Here is a 23710-nt window from a genome sequence, read left to right as displayed (position 1 = left end):
TGTCCCCCTCCCCAAACACACACACACACATTTTTTTTTATTGTGTACTTTTTTTTTTACAATTTTGATCGTCTTACTTTTTCTATATTTATATTTCTATTTATGTTCACGTGTACTGTAAGCACCAATTTATACCAAGGCAAATACTTCTTCTGTAAAATGTACCTGGCAATAAACTGATTCTGATTCTGATTCGTGCCGGAAAAGAAAAGACAATTGGCTTTCATGCAGCATGTTTGCAATCTTTCCTTTTCTGTCATCCACTCTCCTGTAAGTGATGCTGATAACAGAGGGACTCACGGACCAAATTGATTTTGTTCCTTTCCCAGGCATCTGTCTGGATTGTAATAAATTAGATTTGTAGTGAACTGATAAGCTTACGGTTTTTGCTATTCAAAAGCAGAGCAATATCCCCAGACCGAAGCCTGTCATTGCAATCCGTTTTGGACAAAAAAAAAGTTCATATGGCGCTTTCAGCCACACGCTGTTGCACAGTGCTGGCCATGTCTACTGAGTTAAGACAAGAAGAGCTAGAGAGAGACATGTTGAATGATAACCAAACTAAGCTGATTCTGACTTTTTACTTTGTCTGTGGCAACTATTCTTAGTGAAGACATACATCTTTAAAAACTAAAAATGTTGAAATGTGTTGGTCCTACAGCAGTTTTGCTGAAGTTTTGACCTCGGCAAATTTTTGGTCAACAATAAAGATCTCTAAGAGATACAGATAATATTTGTTAGTAGGATCAATTCATTGTTGGTTTTGGTCTTTTTATGGGATTTGTTGACAGTAAGAAAAATACAGAATATTACTGGTCCAATCCTTTCATGAAACTATAAAGCCATTTAATTCTAGTAGCAGGAGCAAATGCAATCAGATGTTTCCACTCAGACCCTAAACACCTAAAATGTTACTGATGCAGCAGTTTTGCCAGATAATTTTTCAGTAAAGGTACATGTTTCCACTGGGTCATTTCTTAATGTCTTCTTCTCCCTCTGTCTATTTCTGTCAGGTGTACATACAATATATTCCCATGTGAGGTCCCTAGCAATAGATGGCTGGATTTATATACACTCTCTACCTTCCTCTTTCTTCCTCTTTCTTTCATCCTTAAGCCCTTCTCTCCTGCCTCCTTCAGGGCCTCATTATAGAGGCAAACAGATGCTTGTACACAGTCTATTTAACTCCCACACCCATCCTCAGACACATGGTGACGGCCGCAGCTGTGCGTACTTTTGCAAGAGGAGACAGCTGGAGTGTCGATATAGCCAGAAATGACATTAGCATCAGGCAGCAACGAGGGTCATAGCTCTCCAAGTTCACCAGGTCTCTCTGACAGCATGCTTTTGTGCTCCTTGTGATTGCTGTCATCTTATTTTTCCTCCCCCTAATAGCATTTTCCTGCTGTCTGACTCTGTTATGCACAGGAGGCTGCAGGGTAAGAGTTAACAGGCCGACATAATTACAGATGGGGAAAACTGAAGCATTGTTTACTGGAAGCTAATTGAATCCTGCCACAGACAGCAGGACAATAGATTTCCTTGCCTGACACTGGAGTGATGTCCAGGGTTGCTGTAAGAGTGATCAAGTCCTTGAGTCCTATTTTATACCAGGTGCAAAACAGCGCGCAGCACAAGTGTCATTGCTAGGACTGGATTGGACCCCCTTTTGCCTTCAGAACTGCTTTAATGCTTTGTGACATACTTTCAACAACGTGTTGGACACATTCCTCAGAGACTTTGGTCCATATTGACATGATAGCATCACGCAGTTGCTGCAGATTTGTCAGCTGCACATCCATGATGTGAGTACAGTGAACTCATTGTCATGTTCAAGAAACCAGTTTCAGAGGATTTGAGCTTTGTGACATGGTGCATTATCCTGCTGGGAGTAGCCATCAGATGATGGGTACACTGTGGTCATAAAGGGATGGACATGGTACACAGTTTGCGTCTTGCATCTGCTGATGAGGTTGTACTTCTGAGAGTTTGTTGTAGTGACGAGCTCTTGCTAGCGCGCCATCTTCGATATGACAGCGTGTGTTTGTGTAGAGGAGACGAAAAGCCCCGCCCTCTCTGAAACACTGACACAGAGAGGACAGAAGCAGCGTCTATGAACACCAAAATATAGTTTTTCTTTTCATTTGGCTTAAGTGCTGTGGGCAAAACGCTTAAAATGCTGGGAAAATCTTTTTTTGAAAATTATAAATTGCACCAGCGTTTGGCAGATTCAACAATATTCCGTGTTTTACAGTTTATTCCAATTTTATTGTCAAATTCCACAATTCTGTCCTCCTAATTATATTTTTTTTGTCATTCCTTCAGAGGGGGCTTGGGGTCGATTTGGAGTGGCGGGCCGCCCCCCCCAACATAATGGCAGGGGAAATACTGCATACACTTCATTGATAAGCCACAAATGTAGAGTAAGTTTCATGATCAAAAAATAGTTTTTATATCAGGTTGTTGTCAACACTTCTGTCCATATTCGCACGCTCCTTCTATCTTGCTTATCCACAGGAGCTTGCTCTCTTTCCCTCTGCTGTGAGTCTGCATCACACTTTTTATTGTGTTTTTAATAATGTCCCATTCATCTGTCATTTAAATAGTAATCTGCAAATGCACCTGGCTTTTAAAGGAAATGGGAGACACTCTTATTGGTTTAATTTATGTTACACCCAAAACACACCTATAATTAATTAAAAGATTGAATTCAACCATTATACACCATTTCACTAGCAAAAGTGGAGTTAGACATGCCCTAAATTCACTTGTACCATGCGCTATAGATGTTTAAATAGGGCCCCAAATGTTCTTTCTTTCAAAAAACAAATGCTTTCCCACTGATCCTGTAGTTTTTAGTGTCCATGGACATTTGAATGTGTACCTCCATGTCCGCTTCACAGCTGGAACAGCCCCACTGTGTTGTAGGTAGAAAACTGATGCAGAGGCTGATGCTGTGTAATGAAAGGATTGTTTGCACACCTTGTAGTAATATGATTAGGTGTTTTGTTGACTTAAAAGTTCCAATATGCTCAGTCAAGTGGTCACAAAAATCAAAAATAATGGATACTGTAGTTCACAATCTAGGCAGATCTCTATGAAGATTGCTAAACATGTTAATTTTTGTTATGCTGTTATTTGTAAGAACATAAACATTTGCATATTAAACTCTCTCTCTCTCCCGCCACATTCCCCCCACCAGTCATATCGGTTGTCACTGACCTGGGAAATAATACTGGTTGCTGCTTGTGGTGATTGTGTTTCCAGAATAAGAGCTTATTCATTAAAGAAGTAAGCTTTAGTGGAGTAGTGAAGAGCAAAAGTTGAAACAACTAAACAATGGAAACACTTTGTAGTTAGTTGTAAGCAAGTTTAAGGACAAGTGTTTTTAATGTACTATATATATATATATATATATATATATAATTTACAATATTAAAGCATTAAATATATACTGCCTATGAATGTTAAAAACCAAGAGGGTATTTAAGTAGTGTTACCAAAATAATCAGTGGCATGAAATTTGGGAGTGAAATTTCCTTTATATCTTATAAGGCCTTTCATGGATGCAAAAGAAAAAAGAAAAATAATTTATTTTAGTGAATATGTATCCTATAAAAAGGTTAAATATATATATATATATATATTTTTTTTTTTTTTATTATATCGCCAAAAAACATGGAAAGCACCTCACAGTTTTATGTTGACCAGAGCTTGTGACCCATGTTCATGTGTGTGATATGTCATCGGACTTGGACTTTGGCTTGGAATTGCCACCCTGTCAGACAGATAATTCGGTCAGCAAGAGCTTTTGAGATGTTCTGTGGACGAGTGCAAAGGGATTAACATTGATTTTCCCTTTCCCATTCTCACCCTAATCCGCCCTCAACCAGGTTGACCCATGACATCAGCCTGGATGAGTTTGAAGATGATGACCTGTCAGAGATTACAGAGATCACAGACGAGCGTGGGATGAGCCTCAATTGCAATGGCCCAGATATAAAGGTAAGTTCCCATTCCTCATACTACTTCACACCTCAAAGTAAGTAATGTTAGATATTGTCACACGCTCTAGAATGGAGTGCACATTCATATGCTGGACAGGTACAAGCAGAAAGTTTCCCTTGTCAAGAAAGGATTTTGTCCTTGGATCTTTTAAACAAGAAGGCCTCCTAATATGGAGGCTCATTCTTATTAAGTTTTACAGTTTTCTTCTCCAACACTGTCTCACTCCCAAGTCATCACATATGGATGCGTGGGCAAGACCCAATTGGCGTATTTCTGCTCTGCACGTGTCTGCATCTGGGACCAAAACACCTGTTTTTCCATGTACATAAAAATAATTCCTGTCCACAACACACAATTTCATTTCATTCTGTTTTTACTGATTTTTTAAATCTTAGATTGTATGTTCCGACACACAAAATAGTTGTTCCCAGCTGCAAGAGGACACTGTCTACTGCAGTTTACAACTGATGAGGTCCTCTTGAAACACAGATGGCTTAGAAAATGCATTCAGTAATAGAAAGTGGGAAATCAAGAAAAACACAGAGAAGCTGCTGATTCACCGAAGTCCCTCTAAGTATTGAAACAACAAAACCAGATTAATGATGCTGCAAAGGGCATTTTTAAAATACTATTTTCACATGTTAGATTTTGTACATGCAATTTCTTCTCATTTGTTAATACTTAAAATAAAATACATTCCTGAAAACAAAAAACAAAAACAAACAAAAATATAAGGAGGCATACACATAATCTCCATTCTTAATGGATTTCTTCTTAATAAAATTTTACGAGACTGTCTGATGTTTGAGCTTGGCGAGGCGTCAGACTCTCGTCTCTATAGCATTTTGTCCTGAACAGCTGCTACATTCAGCTTCCTGCCAGCAGAGGAAATAGGCAAGGGGCAGAGAGGCCTGAGAGAGAAAACCTTGAGTCTGATCACATATGATTGCCCCGCTGCTTCCTGGTTTCTAAATAATTCACTGTTTACTGTTTGTTCAAATCCTCTGAAACATTTTTGTGAAGTAAGTTTTAGGCACCATGGCCCCGCTAGCACCCTGGGTTTCTCAATTTTTATTGACATATATATGAATGGGTCATTAATGAAAACTGGAGCGAATGTGAAGTGCTACTATGAGAGAGAGAGAGAGAGAGAGAGAGAGAGGAACAGAGGGAGGAAATAAGCAGAGGTAAATGTATTATTCTGTCAGATCTCTCCAGCTCTGTTCCCAGAGAAACCATCATTACCTTCTCCTCCATTCAGCTCCGGTACTGTAACCAAGGCAACAGCAGGGTCGAGGGCTTTTTTTAGTGTCACTTACATGTTCAGATGAAAGATTTTTTTCTTCTGAGACACGTTCTGGATTGTTTTAGTAAGCTGGTGACCTGACACATGATAAATTGCTCCAAAATTAAGGAGTGCTGGGAAAATCTCTCTCTGTGATTTTTCTTGTCTACCTATCCAGGGAGCTAATTATAGCCCAGATTATTGAATGTGAGAGCTCACTGCTGGAGGTGTGTGTGAGTGTGTGGACATTGATGACTCATCCCCTTGCAAGATCAGAATCCAAATGGCTCCCTGTCTGGTAAACATAAGACGGATCTGATCTGCTGAGAGGCAACAACAACAAACCACGTGTCACTGAGTGTCGTTGCTCTCAGACATGAAACAAATTGTTTGGCTTCTGTGTATGCAGAACGCTGCATCATTTTGTTGGGTAAGAGCAGGCTCTGCTGGTTGGTTTCAATACTATGTTTTCCCTCTGTCAGTCTCGTGCCATCTTCCCATTTGTTAATTGTGGATTTATTCCCTCTGTTAGTTTCGTTGCTCATCAGACGGACAACATGTCTTCTGCCATCACAGTGAGTGAGGGTGCACAGCTATGCAGTGAGCTAAACACACTTAGAATAAAGGTTGAAGACAGCAGGTGGCATTTAAAGTTGATTTAGAAAGAAGGTATAAATATAAATTACTACTTATTTACAAATATTCACAAAAGTAGGTAACTGTTAAATTAGTTGCATTGCCCCTCATGCCGGAAACAAAGAGTCAGTCCATAACTGTCAGTTTCTTTGGTGTGTTTCTTAGTAATGAAGATGCTGTAACACCAGGATCTCTTTGATCTCTGAATATTCTGACAAGGACAGAAAACAAAGCAGAACTCCAGCTCTTCCTCCAAATGGGAATATAAGCTTAGTTTACCATAACGACAAGCTAGCTAGTAAAGCCAGTAAGCTGATATTACAGTGATAAAACGACAAAAAATTACAAATGTAAAGGGGCTAAAGGAAGGTATAGTATGGACTATAGACAACTAGATGAAGGAGGTGGGGCTTTGAAAATCTTTGAATCTTTCACATGGCCCACACATCTTACACAGATGTTTGGAAGCCTTCACATGCAGGTAATAGCTATATTTTGATTTAGTGCAATTATATTAATGAGAGTGCACTGTGCAGATAGCCTAATGAAAGTAATAAAACACAGTCATAAATCTTGGAACTATATTAGAATGTCATATCAGCAACATTTTAACCTCAGACAGGCACTAAACTGAATGAATAAAAACTGATTCAGTTCCTCAAATTATAAATAGCAGTAACAAAATAGCTATGGTAAAGCAACTGCATTTAGAGTGTCAACAAAAGATGCTTGTCATTATTTGCTTGGGCGTATATTTGATAATTGTAACAATGATGTATATCATTGTATCACTGCAGGAGATTACGCTAAGTGTGCCAAAGATAATAATAAAAGAAAAATAAAACAATCCGCATGGTGTCCCAGGGTGAAGCATGTTTCTCACACTAGCAGTTTTCTAGCCGCACATAGTTGGTTCAGTCTTACAGTTGGACCCCACCACATAAACGGACAAACCCACTGTTCTGCCCCTGCTCAGCACCGAGCTAAATAGATATTTTTCTCAGTAGGTGGTGGAGACCAAACCAGAGCTAAAAGATGATTGAACCTTGGACTTAGATTTATCAGGTGGACACAAACACAGCATCAATAGGATGTCAATCTTTATATGTGTCTGCTGCATGTGTTAATAGATAGCTGTCTGGTAACACATTAGCCATAACAAGTTAATAAGCAAGTGTTTTGGTCTGTTTTTCTGTGAATTCATTTTTCTTTTCTTGTTACTTCTGAGTTTATCTTGCAAATTCAAGATGTGAAACATAGTTACTACATAAAACGTGAGGACCAGTGAATGTCAGACGGACTGATGTTCTTCTAAATCATATATCAGCTATCACCAGAGACCTTAGAGACACAGATTAATTTTTCCATTCTATTTAAAAATGCACAGTGTTTGATGTATGCACTGGTCTGTTAAAAGAAATGGGAGGAGGCGGTAGAGCTGCAGAATGGGGTGGGTGGGTTGGAAGAGGTTGTGAACTGTGAGCTCTAAATGCAGAGCCCTTACTGTATGTACTCACCCAGAGTGGTGACCTCATCAGTGAGCTCATCATCTCAGGGGAGTTGGGATGCATCTTGCCTCATCAATAATGGACGGTCACAGAGTCACGGAGCATCACTTACCCCAGACAGGCGTGGTGTCTGCCTCAGCAGAGGGTGGTTCAGGGGTTTATAGGAAGGGGTCAGAGGGAGTGCCCAAACTCATGCAGACATTGGAAAATGCTGCTACAGATCAAATCACATTAGCATTTTCAGATTGTTGTAAATGTTGTTGTACAAAGTATAAGACCTATACCAGTATAAAGAACATTTAAATGTGTTTTTCTTTCCCTATTTCAGCATAACAAATGTGTATCACTGCCTCCCTTCTGTCAATCTGAAAGTGTTCAGCGGTACAAAACACAAACCAGTGGCCTTTTTCAACCACAAAAATTTTTCGAGGAACATTTTCATCCAAAAAGGATTTTCTTGAGTAGGACCTTTTTCTTCATTATTCCTGTGGTGGCTCCGAGACGCCTTTTATAGCTCGTGCCCTCCCTAAAGTTCCTTCTCCCAAGGGAGACCCAAAGACCCAAGAATGTCAAGTCAGGAGTTTGGAGAACTATACATTGTTGACTAATATCCCTATTTAACTGCAGAAATTCAGGACATTTAGAGTTTTAGGACATACAGAACTTTACTTCTTGAATGGAGGAACCAGGTTCTAAATTTTGTTACTAGCACCAATAAAGTCCCTACTCTGGAGGTAGTACTTTGTAGCCAAGGAACTATTGCAGCAGAGTTGGAAATGCTGAACTTCACTGGTTGGTCATTTACATTTACATTTACTCATTTGGCAGACGCTTTTATCCAAAGCGACTTACATTTGAGGAACAACATACAAGCATCAACAGAGCATCAAATACAGATCTACAACTGACAATACATACTAGTAAGAGCAGCAATAAATACTAGTAAGAACTCATGGTACATATCACATCAATGGAGTAAATAACTAGGGAAGGAAGTAAGAGTTAACAAAAAACGTGCAATCAATACAAGATAATTGTCAAAATCAATGATGCAACAGCTTGTGTACAGGATTCATTCACAAAGTAAGCAAGCATGGATTGCCAGTTGTGTCAGTATTAGGACTAGGAATGAGAATTTCTTTAATGCTTATAGAAATAAAGTATATGTAACTATGACTTCCCAAACAGGAAAAATTGGAAGAAAGATTGGCTGAAATTAATTGGAACTTTATTTGCTAATTTATATTCATACACAAGCAGGAAAATAACCTGAAAATAACCTTGTCTTTCTGGCCTTTTATTCACATTTTATTCACATTTAATTCTGGTATTTTCTGTTTCCAAGTTTAGGGTTAGTTCTGGAGTTTATTTCCTGGTTAAACAAGCTATTTTTTGTGAAACAAAAGCTCCAAACAGAGAGAAAATGTATCTGAATTAGTGTGTACATGGTCGTAGTAATGAAGGGTTAATGTGGGTCAGCAAGTCCAGAATGAAACATAAAGAGATTTGATATTCCCCAGAGACATGACATGACAACATGCATTATCACCACCACTGTGTGTGTGTGTGTGTGTGTGTGTGTGTGTGTGTGTGTGTGTGTGTGTGTGTGTGTGTGTGTGTGTGTTGAGTGAGAGAGGGGGAGTGCTTCATTTGTGCAGGGATGAATGGATGTCATTTTGTCATGTGCAGAAGGTTGAAAAAGTCATATGTCAGGGTGGAGTCAGATAAAATGGCCAATAATATTAAATGATAGAAACACACACATAATCACAATGTTACATCTACACACACTATTCTACAAGATTCAAGGCTTATTATTCTGTCTAGACTGACCTCTATTGTCACTTTGTGCAGACATAAAAAAGGCAATGGAAAAGGAAATATGAGATCCTCATAAACAAAACACAATATATATATTTACTTTACTTTACTATACTTTATGTATATATATATAATAAAGTGTATATATATAATAAAGTGTGTGTAGTATGGCAGTAGTGAGTATGAATTAGTCAGCAGTCAGTGAGACAGCCACTGTACAAATGTTCTGGATGAAGGTGTTTGGGGGATTGTAAAATCCAGCACAACATTTCGTCCATTGAAATCAAACATATCACACAATTCTTCTCCAACATACCATGATTTATTCCCCAAATGTTTCTGGTTGTCTTTCCTTCATCAGGTTGGTATCTGAGGTTCAAAGCAAACGTACGACTGCCTTGTGCGGCATGATCTTTGTCCAAGATTAAACCTTTTAATTTATTGCCCAGAACATAAAGGCATATAAAATATATACATTTTTGTAAACAGTGGAAGACATTAAAGTGTCATTTTCTGAAAAACAGCTCTGACACAACATCAGTACGCATGAGCTTCATGTCGATTAAGAATTCCTAGCTATTTTGTTAACTTAAATTATTAGATTGTTATCATATATTTGACTGAAGTACTTGGCTTTGGGAATACTGTTATAAAACAATAAAGATCATTGGTTGTACTCTTTAAAACATCAGAAAACATCAGCAAAAGCAGATCTCATTAACCCAGAGAGGAAGAGGGAGGGAGATATACAGGGAGAGTGAGTGAGTTAGAGAGAGAAGGGAAGCAATAGAATGAGTAAAGAGAGAGAGATGAGAAAGAGAGCAAATACACAGAGAGAGGGAAGGCATAGTGAGAGAGAGGGTCCAGCAAAACACTTACAAGAGGAGAAGGAGACCTATCGCCATGGCAACAGTGTTTCTCTCACCTACTGCTTGTGTCAGAGCTGGAAATACATGCAATACAGTGTTGGCAGGCTCACACACATACACAGACTGCCCCCACGGATACTGCACACGTCATCTCCCCCACACAAGGTAACGGCAAACAGAAAGCTGTCTCACACAAACAGAAACAGGAGAAACCGTTTGTGTCTGTTTAGAGAATTATCAACCAACAAACACTCGCCGGCCACTTTATTAGGTACACCTTGCTAGTACCACCTTGGATCCCCTTTTGACTTCAGAACTGCCTTAATTCTTCCTGGTACTTACTTTCAACAAGGTGTTGGAAACATTCCTCACATACTTTGGTCCATATTGACATAGCATCACACAGTTCCTGGTATACGGGTACACAGTGGTTATAAAGGGATGGACATGGTCAGCAGCAATACTCAGGTAGGCTGTCATGTTTAAATGATGATCAGTTGGTACTAAGAGGCCCAAAGAGTGCCAAGAAAATTTCCCCCACACCATCACACCACCACCAGCCTGAACAGTTGTTACAAGGCAGGATGGATCCATGCTTTCATGTTGTTTAAGCCAAATTCTGACCAGAGATCAGAGATGGTATTCTGCATACCTTGGTTGTAACGAGTGGTTAATTGAGTTACTGTTGCCTTTCTGTCATTTCGAACCAGTCTGCCCATTCTCCTCTGACCTCTGACATCAACAAGGCATTTTCGTCCACACAGCTGCCGCTTTCTGGATATTTTCTTATTTTCGGACCATTCTCTGTAAACACTAGAGTTCGTTGTCTGTGTGTGTAGATTAGCAGTTTCTGAAATACTCAGACTAGCCCATCTGGTATCCCCTTTCTTCCCCATTTTGATGCTTGGTTTAAAGTTCAGCAAGTTGACTTGATCATGTCTACATGCCTAAATGGATTGAATTGCTGCTATGTGATTGACTGATTAGCTATTTGTGTTAACAAGCAGTTGAAAAGGTGTACCTAATAAAGTGGCCGTTGAGTATACATGTTGATATTTAGCAGTTTGCTGATATTCATGCATTTCCATGTACACCAGCACCCTGTTGCCTGGGACTTTTAGCTCTGCGTTTGTCTCTACCACTCCTGAGAAAAATATCTGGCTAGATGTTCCCTTTCTTTTCAAATGAGTGAATAGTTAAAGCTTTTTCAATACTAGGCTACTTGTTGCTGCTAGAAATGATGTTGATGAGACCAAAACCCACAAAACAGTAAGCTAAAATGGGCTAAATATTCTTTAGTGCTGAGGGGAACTGCAGTATTTGTGATAAGTTTTTGTGGGTTTGTCACTACGAGTGGCCCATTGAAAAAAAATTATTAGTGCAGATAAGAGTTTCAAGATGCAGTGTGTCACCATGTTGTTGCTTTCTGAAAAGGCTGATTTGTTATAGAATAGAAAGAAACTTGAACAGAATGTTGGCACTGCAAAAGAAAACACATAGCACCAAATTGTTTCTAATTAAACAGCAAAAATAAGAATCTCTAGATTTTAACAATATGTCATAATTGTGGAAGAACTGATATGTTACAGCAGAATAAAACCAAACTTCAAATGATAGCAATATTTATTTTATTTAACAAACTGTACATACCCTCAGATGCTTTCAAAGTTTTAAAGTCTTTGTGATTCAGGTATTTTAAACTGTGTCAAAGGAATCTGATGTTCTTGTTTTGCTTGTAATTGTAATGGTTCTTAATTTTTTACCACTGGAGCCCACCAAGCTCAGCAGCAGGTTTTGAGTGATTAGGCATTTTCAGTCTTGTGCTGTTGTATCTGACCTATTGGCTGTGTGATTGCCCTGCTCGGCTGCTATGATTGGGTGAGAGCCGAGCATCACAGCATCTTTGGGGCAGCAGCATCTCCTCAGCTTCCTCACTGTCACTGAGCCCCTTGTCTCTTAGCAACAGGGGCTGGGTCTCTATTAAAGGGACCAATCCTAATTTGAGGTTATGAAATCTTAGAGGAAGCGTAGAAGACCACCGTCTTAACAGGTATCAATCAACAGGTGAAAAGGTCAACAGAAGGAAAAAGAAGAGAGAAAAATGGAGAAAAAAAAAATAACAGGGGGAGAGTGGCTCCGCTGTGAATGCAGGGACAGAGACCGACATTATGACTGAGCTGAAAATATAGGAGAAGGAGGGAGGTGTGACAGTAGCATCTTCTGAAAACTCATCAGATGGGGGAATGATTTATGGGTACTTATAGAATGGATGGATGGAAAGGATGGGCAGATAGATGGATGATTGATAGCCGGATGGAAAGAACTGTAGACAGGACGAGCAGGATGTAAAGATTGGTAGGTGGGTGGGTGGATGGATGGATGGATGGATGGATGGATTGATGGATGCAGCGCTACAACGATTAGTCGACGTAATCGATGACGTTTATAAAAATTTGACGACGTTAAATTTCAATGTCGACGTGTCATTACAAAGATGCAGTTTAAGGGAGAGATAGCAATCTTCTTATTAAGAACATTTCTGGTTGTTTATTTCTAACTCCAATGCACTACAGGAAGTGCTGGGGGCAGTATCGCTTCCACTGCCTGCCATGACTGCTTGACTACTCACGAAGAAGAAGCTGTCGTGCGAGAATCAGAAAGCAACAGAGAAATAGCAGAACAGCTTTTGTTTTGTATGCTATTTAATCACAAAATACACTTTTGAGCGGTTTTTAGGTGAGAAATCAACTGTGTAGAATTTGAATATTGGCAGTTGATGACGAATCGAAAATGTGCTCAAATGTTTTCGGGGTTGAGAAGCTCCACAAGTTCGAGGTTAGCGGTGCCAACAGGCCGGCCAGTCACACCCACAGTGGTGGCCCGCCACAATACCAAATAGATTATTTTTTTACTAGGCCCATTTAAAATCTTTTTTGATTGCAGATCAGTGCCGTAGCGTATTTGCGCAACACATCCTCTCGCTCGTCTCTCTCTCGCTCACATAAACACCGCAGCACAAATCTGTCCAACACAATGCTGTCAATGTCAGAGACCCAGCTTTAAAAAAGTTATTAGTAATGAGTAACGTTAAGGGTTTAAAGTACATCAAGGAACATCTGGCTCGTGATGTAGCCTACAGAACATTCTCCAATAAGTTATTGTCTAAAACTTATTAGCACTTTAGAAAAATGAACTACAGAATTATGAAAGGGGGCAGTTGCTTTTTTATTCAAAATAGAAATTGTTACTGTACACTTCTGGTTATAGTACTTGCTTTTAATTTGCTTTTATTTAATATAGTTCCAAAGCAAAAATCTAAATCTAAGTTTTAAAGTTTGTATAAATCAGTGAATTATAGGAGGGGCCTACACTGTCTCGTCTTCTTCCCTGGTTTCCCCTGGCGTCGATACTGGTGTTCATTCTGAATAGTAAACCTTGTTCACTTAATGGTAATGTTAGCTAGTTAGGCTGTGTGTTGGAGATCAGTAAGTCACTTGAAAGATATTTTATTAGTTAAATGGTTTAATTAGGGTTAGGGTTAGGGGGTGACAAGCCGGATGGACAGAATGGTGGCAGGATGGGCAGATGAATGGACAGACTGAGGGATTGTTGGGTGGGTGGGTGGATAGATGGATGGTTGAATGGATGAATGGACAGATTGATGGATGATGCATTAATGATGGATGGATGGATGGATGGATCATAGACTGATGGATTCATGATTGATGGATGGAGAAAAGATGAATGGATGGATGATTGCAGGATAAACAGAAGAATGACTTGGACAGAGAGGTTGGGCAGGATAGATTGATGGGTGGATAGGTGGATGGACGGACAGGTGGGTCAATGGAAGAACTGATGAATGGATGGCTGGATGGATGACTGATAAATGGATGGATGGATGGATGATAATAATAATAATAACTTTGATTTATATAGCGCCTTTCACAAACCCAAGGACACTTAACAAACGGGGGGGGGGGGGTTTAGGGGTGTGAGGCCAGGGGATATTAAAGTCCAAAGGCCTCAGTGAAGAGGTGTGTTTTAAGCTGGTTTTTAAAGGTTATTATAGGAAGATTATATATGATGACGTAGTAATGATGGCACATGGATGATGGACATGACAGGCAGAAGAGATGGATGATGATAAATTGACAGTGGATGGAAAGATGGGTACACGGACAGACGATAGATGGATGGACAGTGGATGGATGGACAATTGATAAATTGATGCACAGGAATGGATGGATGGACAATTGACTGTATTTTTGAGAGTCTTCCTCTGCTACTTTTTTTTTCAAAACAAACATTTGGTCTTGTGAATGTGGTCATGTGATATTTCCTGCCTGAATGCATCATTAAAAGAAAACATCATTCCCATTCTACATTTGAAGACACATTAGAAAGGCAATAGGTTTTGTATTGCTACAAATAAATCTAAAATGTGAGCTTTTTAGAAAATCTTGACAGAGCAGTTCTCTCTCAAATACACATGTCTTTCTTTCTTGAGAGAGTGAGAGACCTCTGTATATGTGTGATCTCTGCATACAAATGTGCTTGAAGGCAAACCTTGCCAATGGGATTGGATTAACCTCCATTCACCAACTGTGAGCTAGCTTACTGTCTGCTGCTGCTCACACATCACATTACTACGCACTCTAGGCACATATTATAATCAGTAAGTCATTAAATAAGTCATTCACCAACATACAGTCAGCATGGAGGTATATTCATGTTTAAATAAACACACGTGCTGTCTATTATAACCAATGAATGTAAAATGTGGATTAATGTCAAAGGAGTTTAGTTTACCTCACAGCTCTCTCTGATCTTCTCTCCTGAAATAGTCCAGACTGTGGCAAATGTTGTTATCTTGGCAGCTGAGTGTTTATACAACTGTTACCTTGTTGTCTTCCTACTCTGGGTAAGCTCTGGTTTTCTTTTAGGTTCTCTTTTCCAACATTACTTTGATCCCTAATCATCACTGATTTGGAGCTCCTGTGTACAGAGGATATGCTCAGCATTGGCATTGCTAATTCCTTTCCCAATTAGGGTTTAACTGATATGTAAATCAATATTATCATTTATCATTTGGCTTTGCAATGACAGTAGTTTAGTGACAAAAGAAATTGTGGCATAGTTGTCATTGTGGTGTCCAAACAATAATGCTGCGATGATGTGTTGAGAAGAAATCCGCTTGATCATACCACTGTTCTTGATCATAAAAGTTTATTACATCAACCTTCAGCATCAATTACAAGCTCTGCAGCAGCTTGGAGAGTGACCCAGTCCGATTGCCACTCTGTCTCTCTGTACATCAAACATAGCTTATGTAGGACATGTTTAGGTATCTGTTAGGTACCATAGAAGTGTGTAAGTCTGCAAAGTAAAAGGTCAAACCCATAGAAGGGTACAGTACTATTCTGAGGTAACAAAACAAGGGGTTAGAAGTCAAATTCTATAGAAGGATTCAATCCCTACATAACCACCAATCACTGCTCTCAACGTAGAAGGTCACTGACCCTCTGTCCTGCTGCCACAGTGCTATTTTGAACTGTTATGAGTCAAATGCACAAATATTGGATACCACATCATATTTAAATTAATTATAACATGCTAAATCTAACCACAATCCTATCCCAGTGGGAGATTATTAATACATATTAACTTATTAATATATTTGATAGAGTATTTATATACATTTTTATATACAAGGGTTATTTTGGTTGGGTTTATTTGATTATTGAAAAGATAATAGGACTTTTCTTGAAAATAAAACTGATTTGGTAAAATTGAAAATATGAGTTTAATATGTGGTTAATTGTTACTTATTACTTAATATTATTACTTAATAGCAAACTTATTGATATACACTGTATGGAGAATGCTCAAACAGTAATAAGCTGTGACGTGACACTAAAATCAAACTAGTGAAAACATTTTAAGTTTGGAAGCTTTTTAAGTCAAAATGTAATTTAATTTTACATTCTGCTTGTAGTTCTTATTAGGTCAACAGCTGAAGACTTTGGCGTTGTACATGTGCATACGAGTGTGAGCATTACTGTATCTGCATGTTTGTGTGTTTGCAGTGGGCCTGTTTTGTGGAGCAAAGAAGGAGCTAAAGACTGTAATAGGCTTAACAGTGATTCTGGTGTCCATTGTCAAAGAGTCTACATCAGCCGACAGGAGGAGTTACCATATGCTGTTTGTGTCTGTGAATGTGCGTGTAGCTGTAGGGATAGTGATGGTGAGTGTAGCAGACTGTTTAGTGCCCTTTAACTTACTGTGTCTCAAAGGATGCTTGTGTTTGTGATTATTGGTGACTAGTGTTACCTTAAAGCTGAGAAAAGCAGATAATGTAGTAGCTCTTAACCTTGGGATAAGATACCTTGGCAAATGTATGTTAGAATTCACAAGCAAACTGGAAGTACTCTGCCAGGTATCAAACCTCAGGTCTATACTGTGGTGTGCAAAAAGTAAGCTGGTTCCAGACCTCTGAATCCATATCAACATCTCCCCAATTCAAATAGGTCTGGTGTTGTGGTGCTGTTTCCTTCAGTTGGAGCATTGTAGACACTGAGAAAGTGGACCTCATCTCCTGTGCCAGAGTAAAGAAAACCAAGACTATGAGTCTAAAGCCATGCTAATTGTTCTGTAAGGATGTACTTAGACACAGCGGAGCTTTGAGCTAAATGTTCTCAAGATATTTCCCACTGAACCACAAATGTCAACCTCATGGTGGTGTTAGACAAAAAGTCAAGGGAACAGCAAAGTCAGTAGGATTAATCCTATGAGGAACATTAATGGCTGTATAAATGTTCATGGCAGTGCATTGATAGTTGGTGAGATATTCCAGTCTTGACCAAAGTGGTGGACCAACATGCCAGCATTGCTATCCCTACAGACATGCGGTTGGCTAAATAAAAATAGCTAGAAAATAAGATAAGATACACGTCTACAAATTGCTGTGAGTCAACTTACAGAAATAATAACTTACATTTTTTTTCTATCAACATGACAAACGTTTGGTTAACTGCTCCCAGCAACAAACCGCTACTGCAGCTTCCATGTCAAATGTAAATAACATCAACAGGCTAGAAACATCAATCACTACTGATTGGTTAGGGCATAATAACCAAGGGCAGATGGTGGCAGATCGTCGAAGCCTTATGTCCCACTAGGGACGAAGAGGATTTAAGTAAGTGAAGTTAACAAGAACAACAATGTCAGACTGACCAATGAAGTGAAAACGAAATGGAAGTTCAGTCTTATTATTGGGATAGGTGAGAACTCAAACAAAATTACATTTAACAGCTGTCTTCATCAAGACTGAGACTAAAATAAAAAAGCTGCGAAACAGGCTATCAGAGCAGAGGGAGTTTATATTCTCACTTCATTACTGTAGGTAAATGCTGTCATATGTAGAAGCTGATGCTGGGAATAATCTCTGTCTCAGTGGTAGTGAGAGTGTTACAGGCTGAAGACAGAGCAGCTTCTAATTGGCCGGCTCAATCTCCTCATCCCATCCCCACACACACGCTCTCCATCTCTCTCTCTTTCTCCGCCTTGACTGATGTGTGTTTCCTCCAATCCCTGCAGGGCCATGTGAGGCGAGGAACCAATAGCATGTCGGGGAGGGCGGAGCTGGGCGCCGTCGGCCAGCTCCAGGCAGAGATGCTGCATTTGGAACTCATCGACGGTGCTGACAGTTACCGCGGTGACAAAGAGTCCTCGAAGGCGTCCGGCACCGCACCCCCACCAGTCACCAAGGACCCTACAGCACCTGTTACCATGGATACCTACCGGCCCAAGAGACCAACGACCCTTAACCTCTTCCCGATTGTGCCGCGCACACAGGTAGAGCCTGAATTAACCTTATTCACACACACACACACACACACACACACACCGTTTGTGGCAAATGACTAAATATTGATCAAATTGATCAGAAGAAGAAGAGGTGTCTGCTGTTTGTATGTCTGCCTGTATGGGTTCCTCCTCACATACAAATATGATATTTAAAAATGGAAATATGAATGGACCACCTGTGTGACATCACCAATTGGATTCACAACAATTGTTTCTCTGACAAGATGTGTTTACTGGACTGAACAATAGCCTCAATTGTCAGGACACAGTGACACAGATTCCCCCCCAGTGCTCGTCTCTATTTGTGCTTGAATGCTACTAAGAGCTCGTGACTGTGTGTGTGTTTTCTTCAGTTCTTCAGTCTTTGTGAAGGCCAGTCTCAGCTTTAAAACTCAAGAAAATATTTTTTCTTCAAAGGGCTGTTTGAGGGTTACTTTAAAGCTTAAGGTTAGAATTGGGTTTAAGTTTAGGTCAGGGGCTGCAGAATGTATAGTATAAATAAGGGTCCAGAGAAGTATATACATAAAAACATTGGGTGAGGCTTAGTTTGTGACTGTGTAGGTATGCATGAGTGTTGATCACTGTCTGTTGATCTCATGTCTGTCCATCCACCTCATGTTCATGCAGCAGAGTTCTGGTACATGTTTTCTTTCATTAAATGGACACACTACTGCTGTGTCTGCATTTGTGTTTGTGTGTGTGTGTGTGTGTGTGTGTGTGTGTGTGTCTGTAGTAAACACAACTCTATGCAAACTCTATGATTAGAGTTTGGTTAGGTTGAGGCAAAAAAAGACGTGGTTAAGTTTAGGGAAAGACCATAGTTTGGGTTAAAATATTTTTATAGGGTATGGGGTGCTTTGTCGTCATGGTTACAATAATAAATACATTGTTAAAGTTAGGGGTTGATATTCCCCAGAAAAAAAACCTGCTTTGACTGTTGGAAAAGGGAAACACACAGCCATCTCCCATGTTAAAGTCCCATGTTTCACTGAGCCATCCATCCACCCTACTTTATTTTGTTGCCTGGTTTCCTTTTGCCCCTAATATCATAAATAAAGCCACTGGAGGGCTTTGTCAGTTGAATGTAAACAAATGTCGTTTTGGGGCACTTGCTGAAACACATAATGCTGTCGTTCTTCTTGGGAGGACAGTTTAAGTTCATACAAAATACACCTCATGCGCACAAAATGACAAAGTTGCTAGTTGCTAACTTTGTCTGTCTACCGTTTGGTGCTGGGCAGGTGGTGTACAGTGGGTTTATCATCTTGTTAGGTCAAAACAGCTGTATGTTACTGCTGGAAATGAGACTAAAGAGAGAAGTGAGACTAAACCTTACAGTAACTGTGCTAAAATAGACTAAAAAACAACTCAGCAGAGTTGCAGAGATGGTGATAATTCTCATTTGTGTACTTAAATATTCAAAAATGTACTCTTTGATGCCTGCCACGTTCTGTACAAATATAAGTCTCTGATACTCTTGTTATGCAATGGATACAGTATTGTATATGTTAGTGAATCTGCCCGGGACTCTAACATACACACACTCCTCTGCAGTGCAGACTGTCAACATGATCAACCAAGCAGCTCTATATATGTCTGAGCTTTGTTCTTTGCTCAGTTTCCATGAGGTGGAAACAAGCCTACAGTACATGCTGCTGTGCCTTTGTTCGTGTGTGTGTGTGTGTGTGTTTGAGCTGTCAGAACTGTAAAGTATGAAAGGAAATAATTGCTCTGACGCGTTTTTATTCTTGGGAAGTCTTCTTGTCTCCTGGGACATTGTTCACTCTCTGATTTAAAGTATTCCACTGTTAAATGGATGAAGGTTTCATGTAAGCGGCCTTTGCATGAACTGTGAAGATGTGAAACAACAGACCACATCTCTTTAGGATAACATTGATCAGCAGCAGATCTTGGGGTTATTTTGATTTCTGGACTTTAATGCTTCTGGTGTCACTTGGCCATATTTACAAATTATGCTTTAGTGTTCATAATGAAATAAGCTGTTTAATGTGAGGATCTAGCTATATGCTGTGTTATGAACCAACTGAACTACCTGGTGGTCATAAAAGCAATGAGATGTAGGTCTTTGTCGAACCATCTTTGTCTATCAGATTCAGCTACTTCAGTTAATGATTCAGCTAGTGGTTTCCTGCATTTCCCAGAATGCCTTTTGACAACCCCAGTGGCAGGAGGACAAAGTGACTCTGCTGCGGATGACGTACACAAAGCTTAGTAAGCCAACCAGTGAAAAGAACATTACAAAAATGCTGTTGACAAAGCCTTTCTACTAAATACACACCTGATTACAGATCTGCACAATACAACTGCATTGCATTGTGAATTTCTTACTCCTGTGGGTGTAGAAAATGGTATATTGTGGATGATTTTTCTCCAACACACCTATAATTTAGACACTACAACAGCTCTACCAGCTCCAGCTGACAACCAAAACTGAGATTTAGTCAGGCAGCGCAGACAAAACTCAGATAAGATGAGATAGATGAGGGTTGAAGATCTCCAGGGAGCATTTCTCCAACAAAGTACTGTAAGAAGAGAGAGAGACAGCACGCTGTGTTTCCAGGTCAGTGGATCGGTAAAAATGTAAATGCAAAATATACATTTAGCTCTGCATCATTTGGCAGCGAGTGACAGAGTTCTGTGGTTTAACAAAGGCAGCCCTAAACACAGATCAGGCTTAGAGCAGTGAGGCTTTCTGAAAAGCAATATTTTTAGATGCAATTATCTGCATAGTGCCAGCATCATAACTGCATAAAGAAAATCCAGATTTCGTCAAAGGGAGGAGATGAGATGGGACAAGCATGAAGAAGAGTATGATAGACTGAGACTCATGTCAATCAATGCAAACACTCCCCAAAAAATAGTTGTCTTTAACAATTCCAGTTTTATACAAGTTTGATTTATTATTTGTTGTTTCAGGCATCATTTCTATTCGTAATAATACTATTGTTCTCACTAAGTGAATTGCTGAGATCTTGGAACAGGATGATACTGACACTAAAAAGAAGAATCACCTGCTGGATTTCATTGTAGCAATGTCACCATGTTACCAGATCTCAGCAGTTACTTAGTATAATGTTATCATTTGTGATAGAAAACATGACCAAAATTATGAATATAACAAGTTGTAATAAACTGTTGGACATGAGCCAACTACTATGGTAAAACAAACCATGGCTCCTCAGATCGATGCTGCTGTCTCCCACCTGCTGATTCACTCGTTACCACGGCAACAGCTCTGTCTCCGCCTGGTACACATAGATGGGAAGTGAGTCATGCATGGTGGTGAGTGGACAGAGGAGGAGGACATGATCTTATTTTGGTCAACACGTCTTCGTCACAGGAGTTTCCAGTTCCACTTCCATCTGTTAAAATCTCCCTCTACCAAATCTGTGTCTGCTGTTCTCTTGTTCAGGGCTCTGTATCAAATCAAAATCAAAGGACTCTTCTTGTGTGACTGAAATGTGTCTGTATCACAGTCACATAGTCAGTGTCAGATACAGAAAGCTGGCATGAGGTTGGTCAGATTTGCAATCTAGTTTGCTTTGATGCTATTTTGTTATTTGAGTGAACTGAATAGAATTTGAAAAAGGGAAAAAGGCACCTGAGAAGTATCATGATTTCTAGAAAAGGCTCTCTCTTGTCTATGAACAACTACCCCAAAACAGCCTAAAGAGACTTACACTGTGTTTGTGTGTGTGTGTTCCCAGCAGCTTTAGTAAAATGTCTGGGTCCCTTTAAATGCACACCACGGAGCACAGACAAAAGATTCCCTGCTCATTCAACAGAATAAAAGGTCTGTGTGTGTGTGTGTGTGTGTGAAAGAGAGAGAGAGAGACAAAAAGTTGTGTACATTGAGTGTCGGGATCTAGAACTCTGATCAAACCTCTCTCTCTCTCGCTAACTTTTCCTCTTTTTCTGTCTCCGTACTCTCCATCTATTTTTATTTCTCACCACTTCTTTCGTCTTATCTTCCTCTTTCCTGTATTTCCACAGGACACATTAAACAACAACTCCTTTGGGAAGAAATACAGCTGGCAGGAGAAGGTTTCAGGCTCATCCTCACCTCTCAAAACAGGTGAGCTTTTCTTTTCCACCACATCTTCACACCATGGAGCTCATATTTTAGTTCAATTGTCTGAATGTTCTAATTTCGTTGATGATAACTGGGGTGTGCATGCCCTGTGCTACTAACACAGCAGCTGAATGACAATTTGCATTGGGTTTGGCAAGCTATGTGTCTCTCTGATCCCCAAGGGACAGTGTTAAGGCTTGGATAAGCTATGCTGAGCTAAGTGTAGCTAGCTGAGGCAATGCTATAGTGTGTGTGTGTGTGTGTGTTTGTGTGTGTGTGTGTGTGTTAGCCAGGCTTAGATAGCTGGGAGCTGCCATAGCTCATTGCTACAGCTCTTTTCAGATCACCATGTGAGGCGAGACTAACCAAGCCCACTGCCAACAAATCCAATTGAACAAAGTGATACTGTATATTTTTTGATATCTCAGTGATTTTAAAACACACCTATAAAAAAAAAAATAAAAACTTAAAAAATCAGGATAAATTAACTTGCCTGTTATGCTTCAATCAAGACATGGAGGCAGAATGGGAGCGTTATTATTCTGAGATGGTCATCCAATTGCTATTCTTGTATTCACACCAAATGAGTTAAATAGTAAAGCAAGGCAAGGCAAGTTTATTTATACAGCACATTTCAACAACAGGGCAATTCATAGTCATTTATATAAAACATAAAAGCAACATAGGGAAATATAAAAAAGACTTTTAAATACAATTTTTAAAAACAGTCAAATAGAAAGTAACGATGCACCACGACCTAGACAGCGGACTAAAGATACTTCTCGGCCCTATTAAGACTGGGTCTGACTACTTATGAGAAAGGAGAAACCAACTTCCAAAAGAAAGCAATATCTGATTTTAATAAAATTTCACCCCAAAGCCGTAAGCCAAAATTAATAATTTTTGCTGTGTTGTGATGCTTGTTTCCCTTTGGTAACAAAAAAAGGTACAACAGTGTGTCGCTAATTTTTTTTAAATCAAATTAAATAGATTATTTTTTTTATTTATTTAGATGTCACAGCCAGCCATTTTGCCATTTGATATAAGATTTATTATTACAACTAGAACGCTAATGTAAACTATTTTGTCCATTTGGCCTCGTGATTATAGTCTGTACATAACATGGAGGCTACACTAGAATGATCTGGGAAAAGGAACGACATTGATGGCTAATGTTGCTCCACCATGAAAAGCTTTGGCCATTTTCTAAAGTTTTAATATATATAAAAGTAAAGGATATCAACAATGCAATGAAAAGGCTTTTGTAATATATTAATTATCATATTTTAGTTTTTTTAGTCATTTCATTTATATCAGGTTAATCATTTCCAACGCTCAACCTCCATAAATACAGATAACATGCATGCAACAAGCATGCAAAGGTGCGATACAGTATGCAGACACAGACAGTATACCGATTCTGATGAAGCTAAGCAGAGCATCATAAAGACAATCCAACTATATATAATCCAATTAGGTTGCTTGTAATGAGAATTAAATGAAATACAAGAATGAAAAAAAATATTGTTGGCCTTGGACTTTGCAGTATGCCAAACATTACAGAGTACATCAGTTGTCCGAACTGTAATATATATATATATATATATCCTGGTCAAGGTTA

The 23710-nt window shown here is 39.3% G+C and overlaps 1 protein-coding gene across 1 annotated transcript in view; it reads left to right on the top strand.

Annotated features, from left to right (window-relative positions):
• Positions 1-23710, top strand: part of mapk8ip1b (mitogen-activated protein kinase 8 interacting protein 1b) — a 55644-nt gene that overhangs the window by 14840 nt on the left and 17094 nt on the right. Inside the window, exons 2-4 of the mRNA XM_038702272.1 lie at positions 3894-4005; positions 17727-17984; positions 22011-22092. Of these exons, the coding sequence (XP_038558200.1) occupies positions 3894-4005; positions 17727-17984; positions 22011-22092 (452 nt within the window). The remainder of the gene's footprint in view (positions 1-3893; positions 4006-17726; positions 17985-22010; positions 22093-23710) is intronic.

This window comes from Micropterus salmoides, unplaced genomic scaffold, assembly GCF_014851395.1.
Source record: "Micropterus salmoides isolate LMB-PRFRI ecotype aquatic unplaced genomic scaffold, ASM1485139v1 Ms_hic_scaffold_6, whole genome shotgun sequence".
In the NCBI taxonomy this organism is placed as follows: Eukaryota; Metazoa; Chordata; class Actinopteri; order Centrarchiformes; family Centrarchidae; genus Micropterus; species Micropterus salmoides.
The sequence above is the reverse complement of the archived record's forward strand: the minus strand, read 5'-3'. Positions and strand labels throughout refer to the sequence as shown.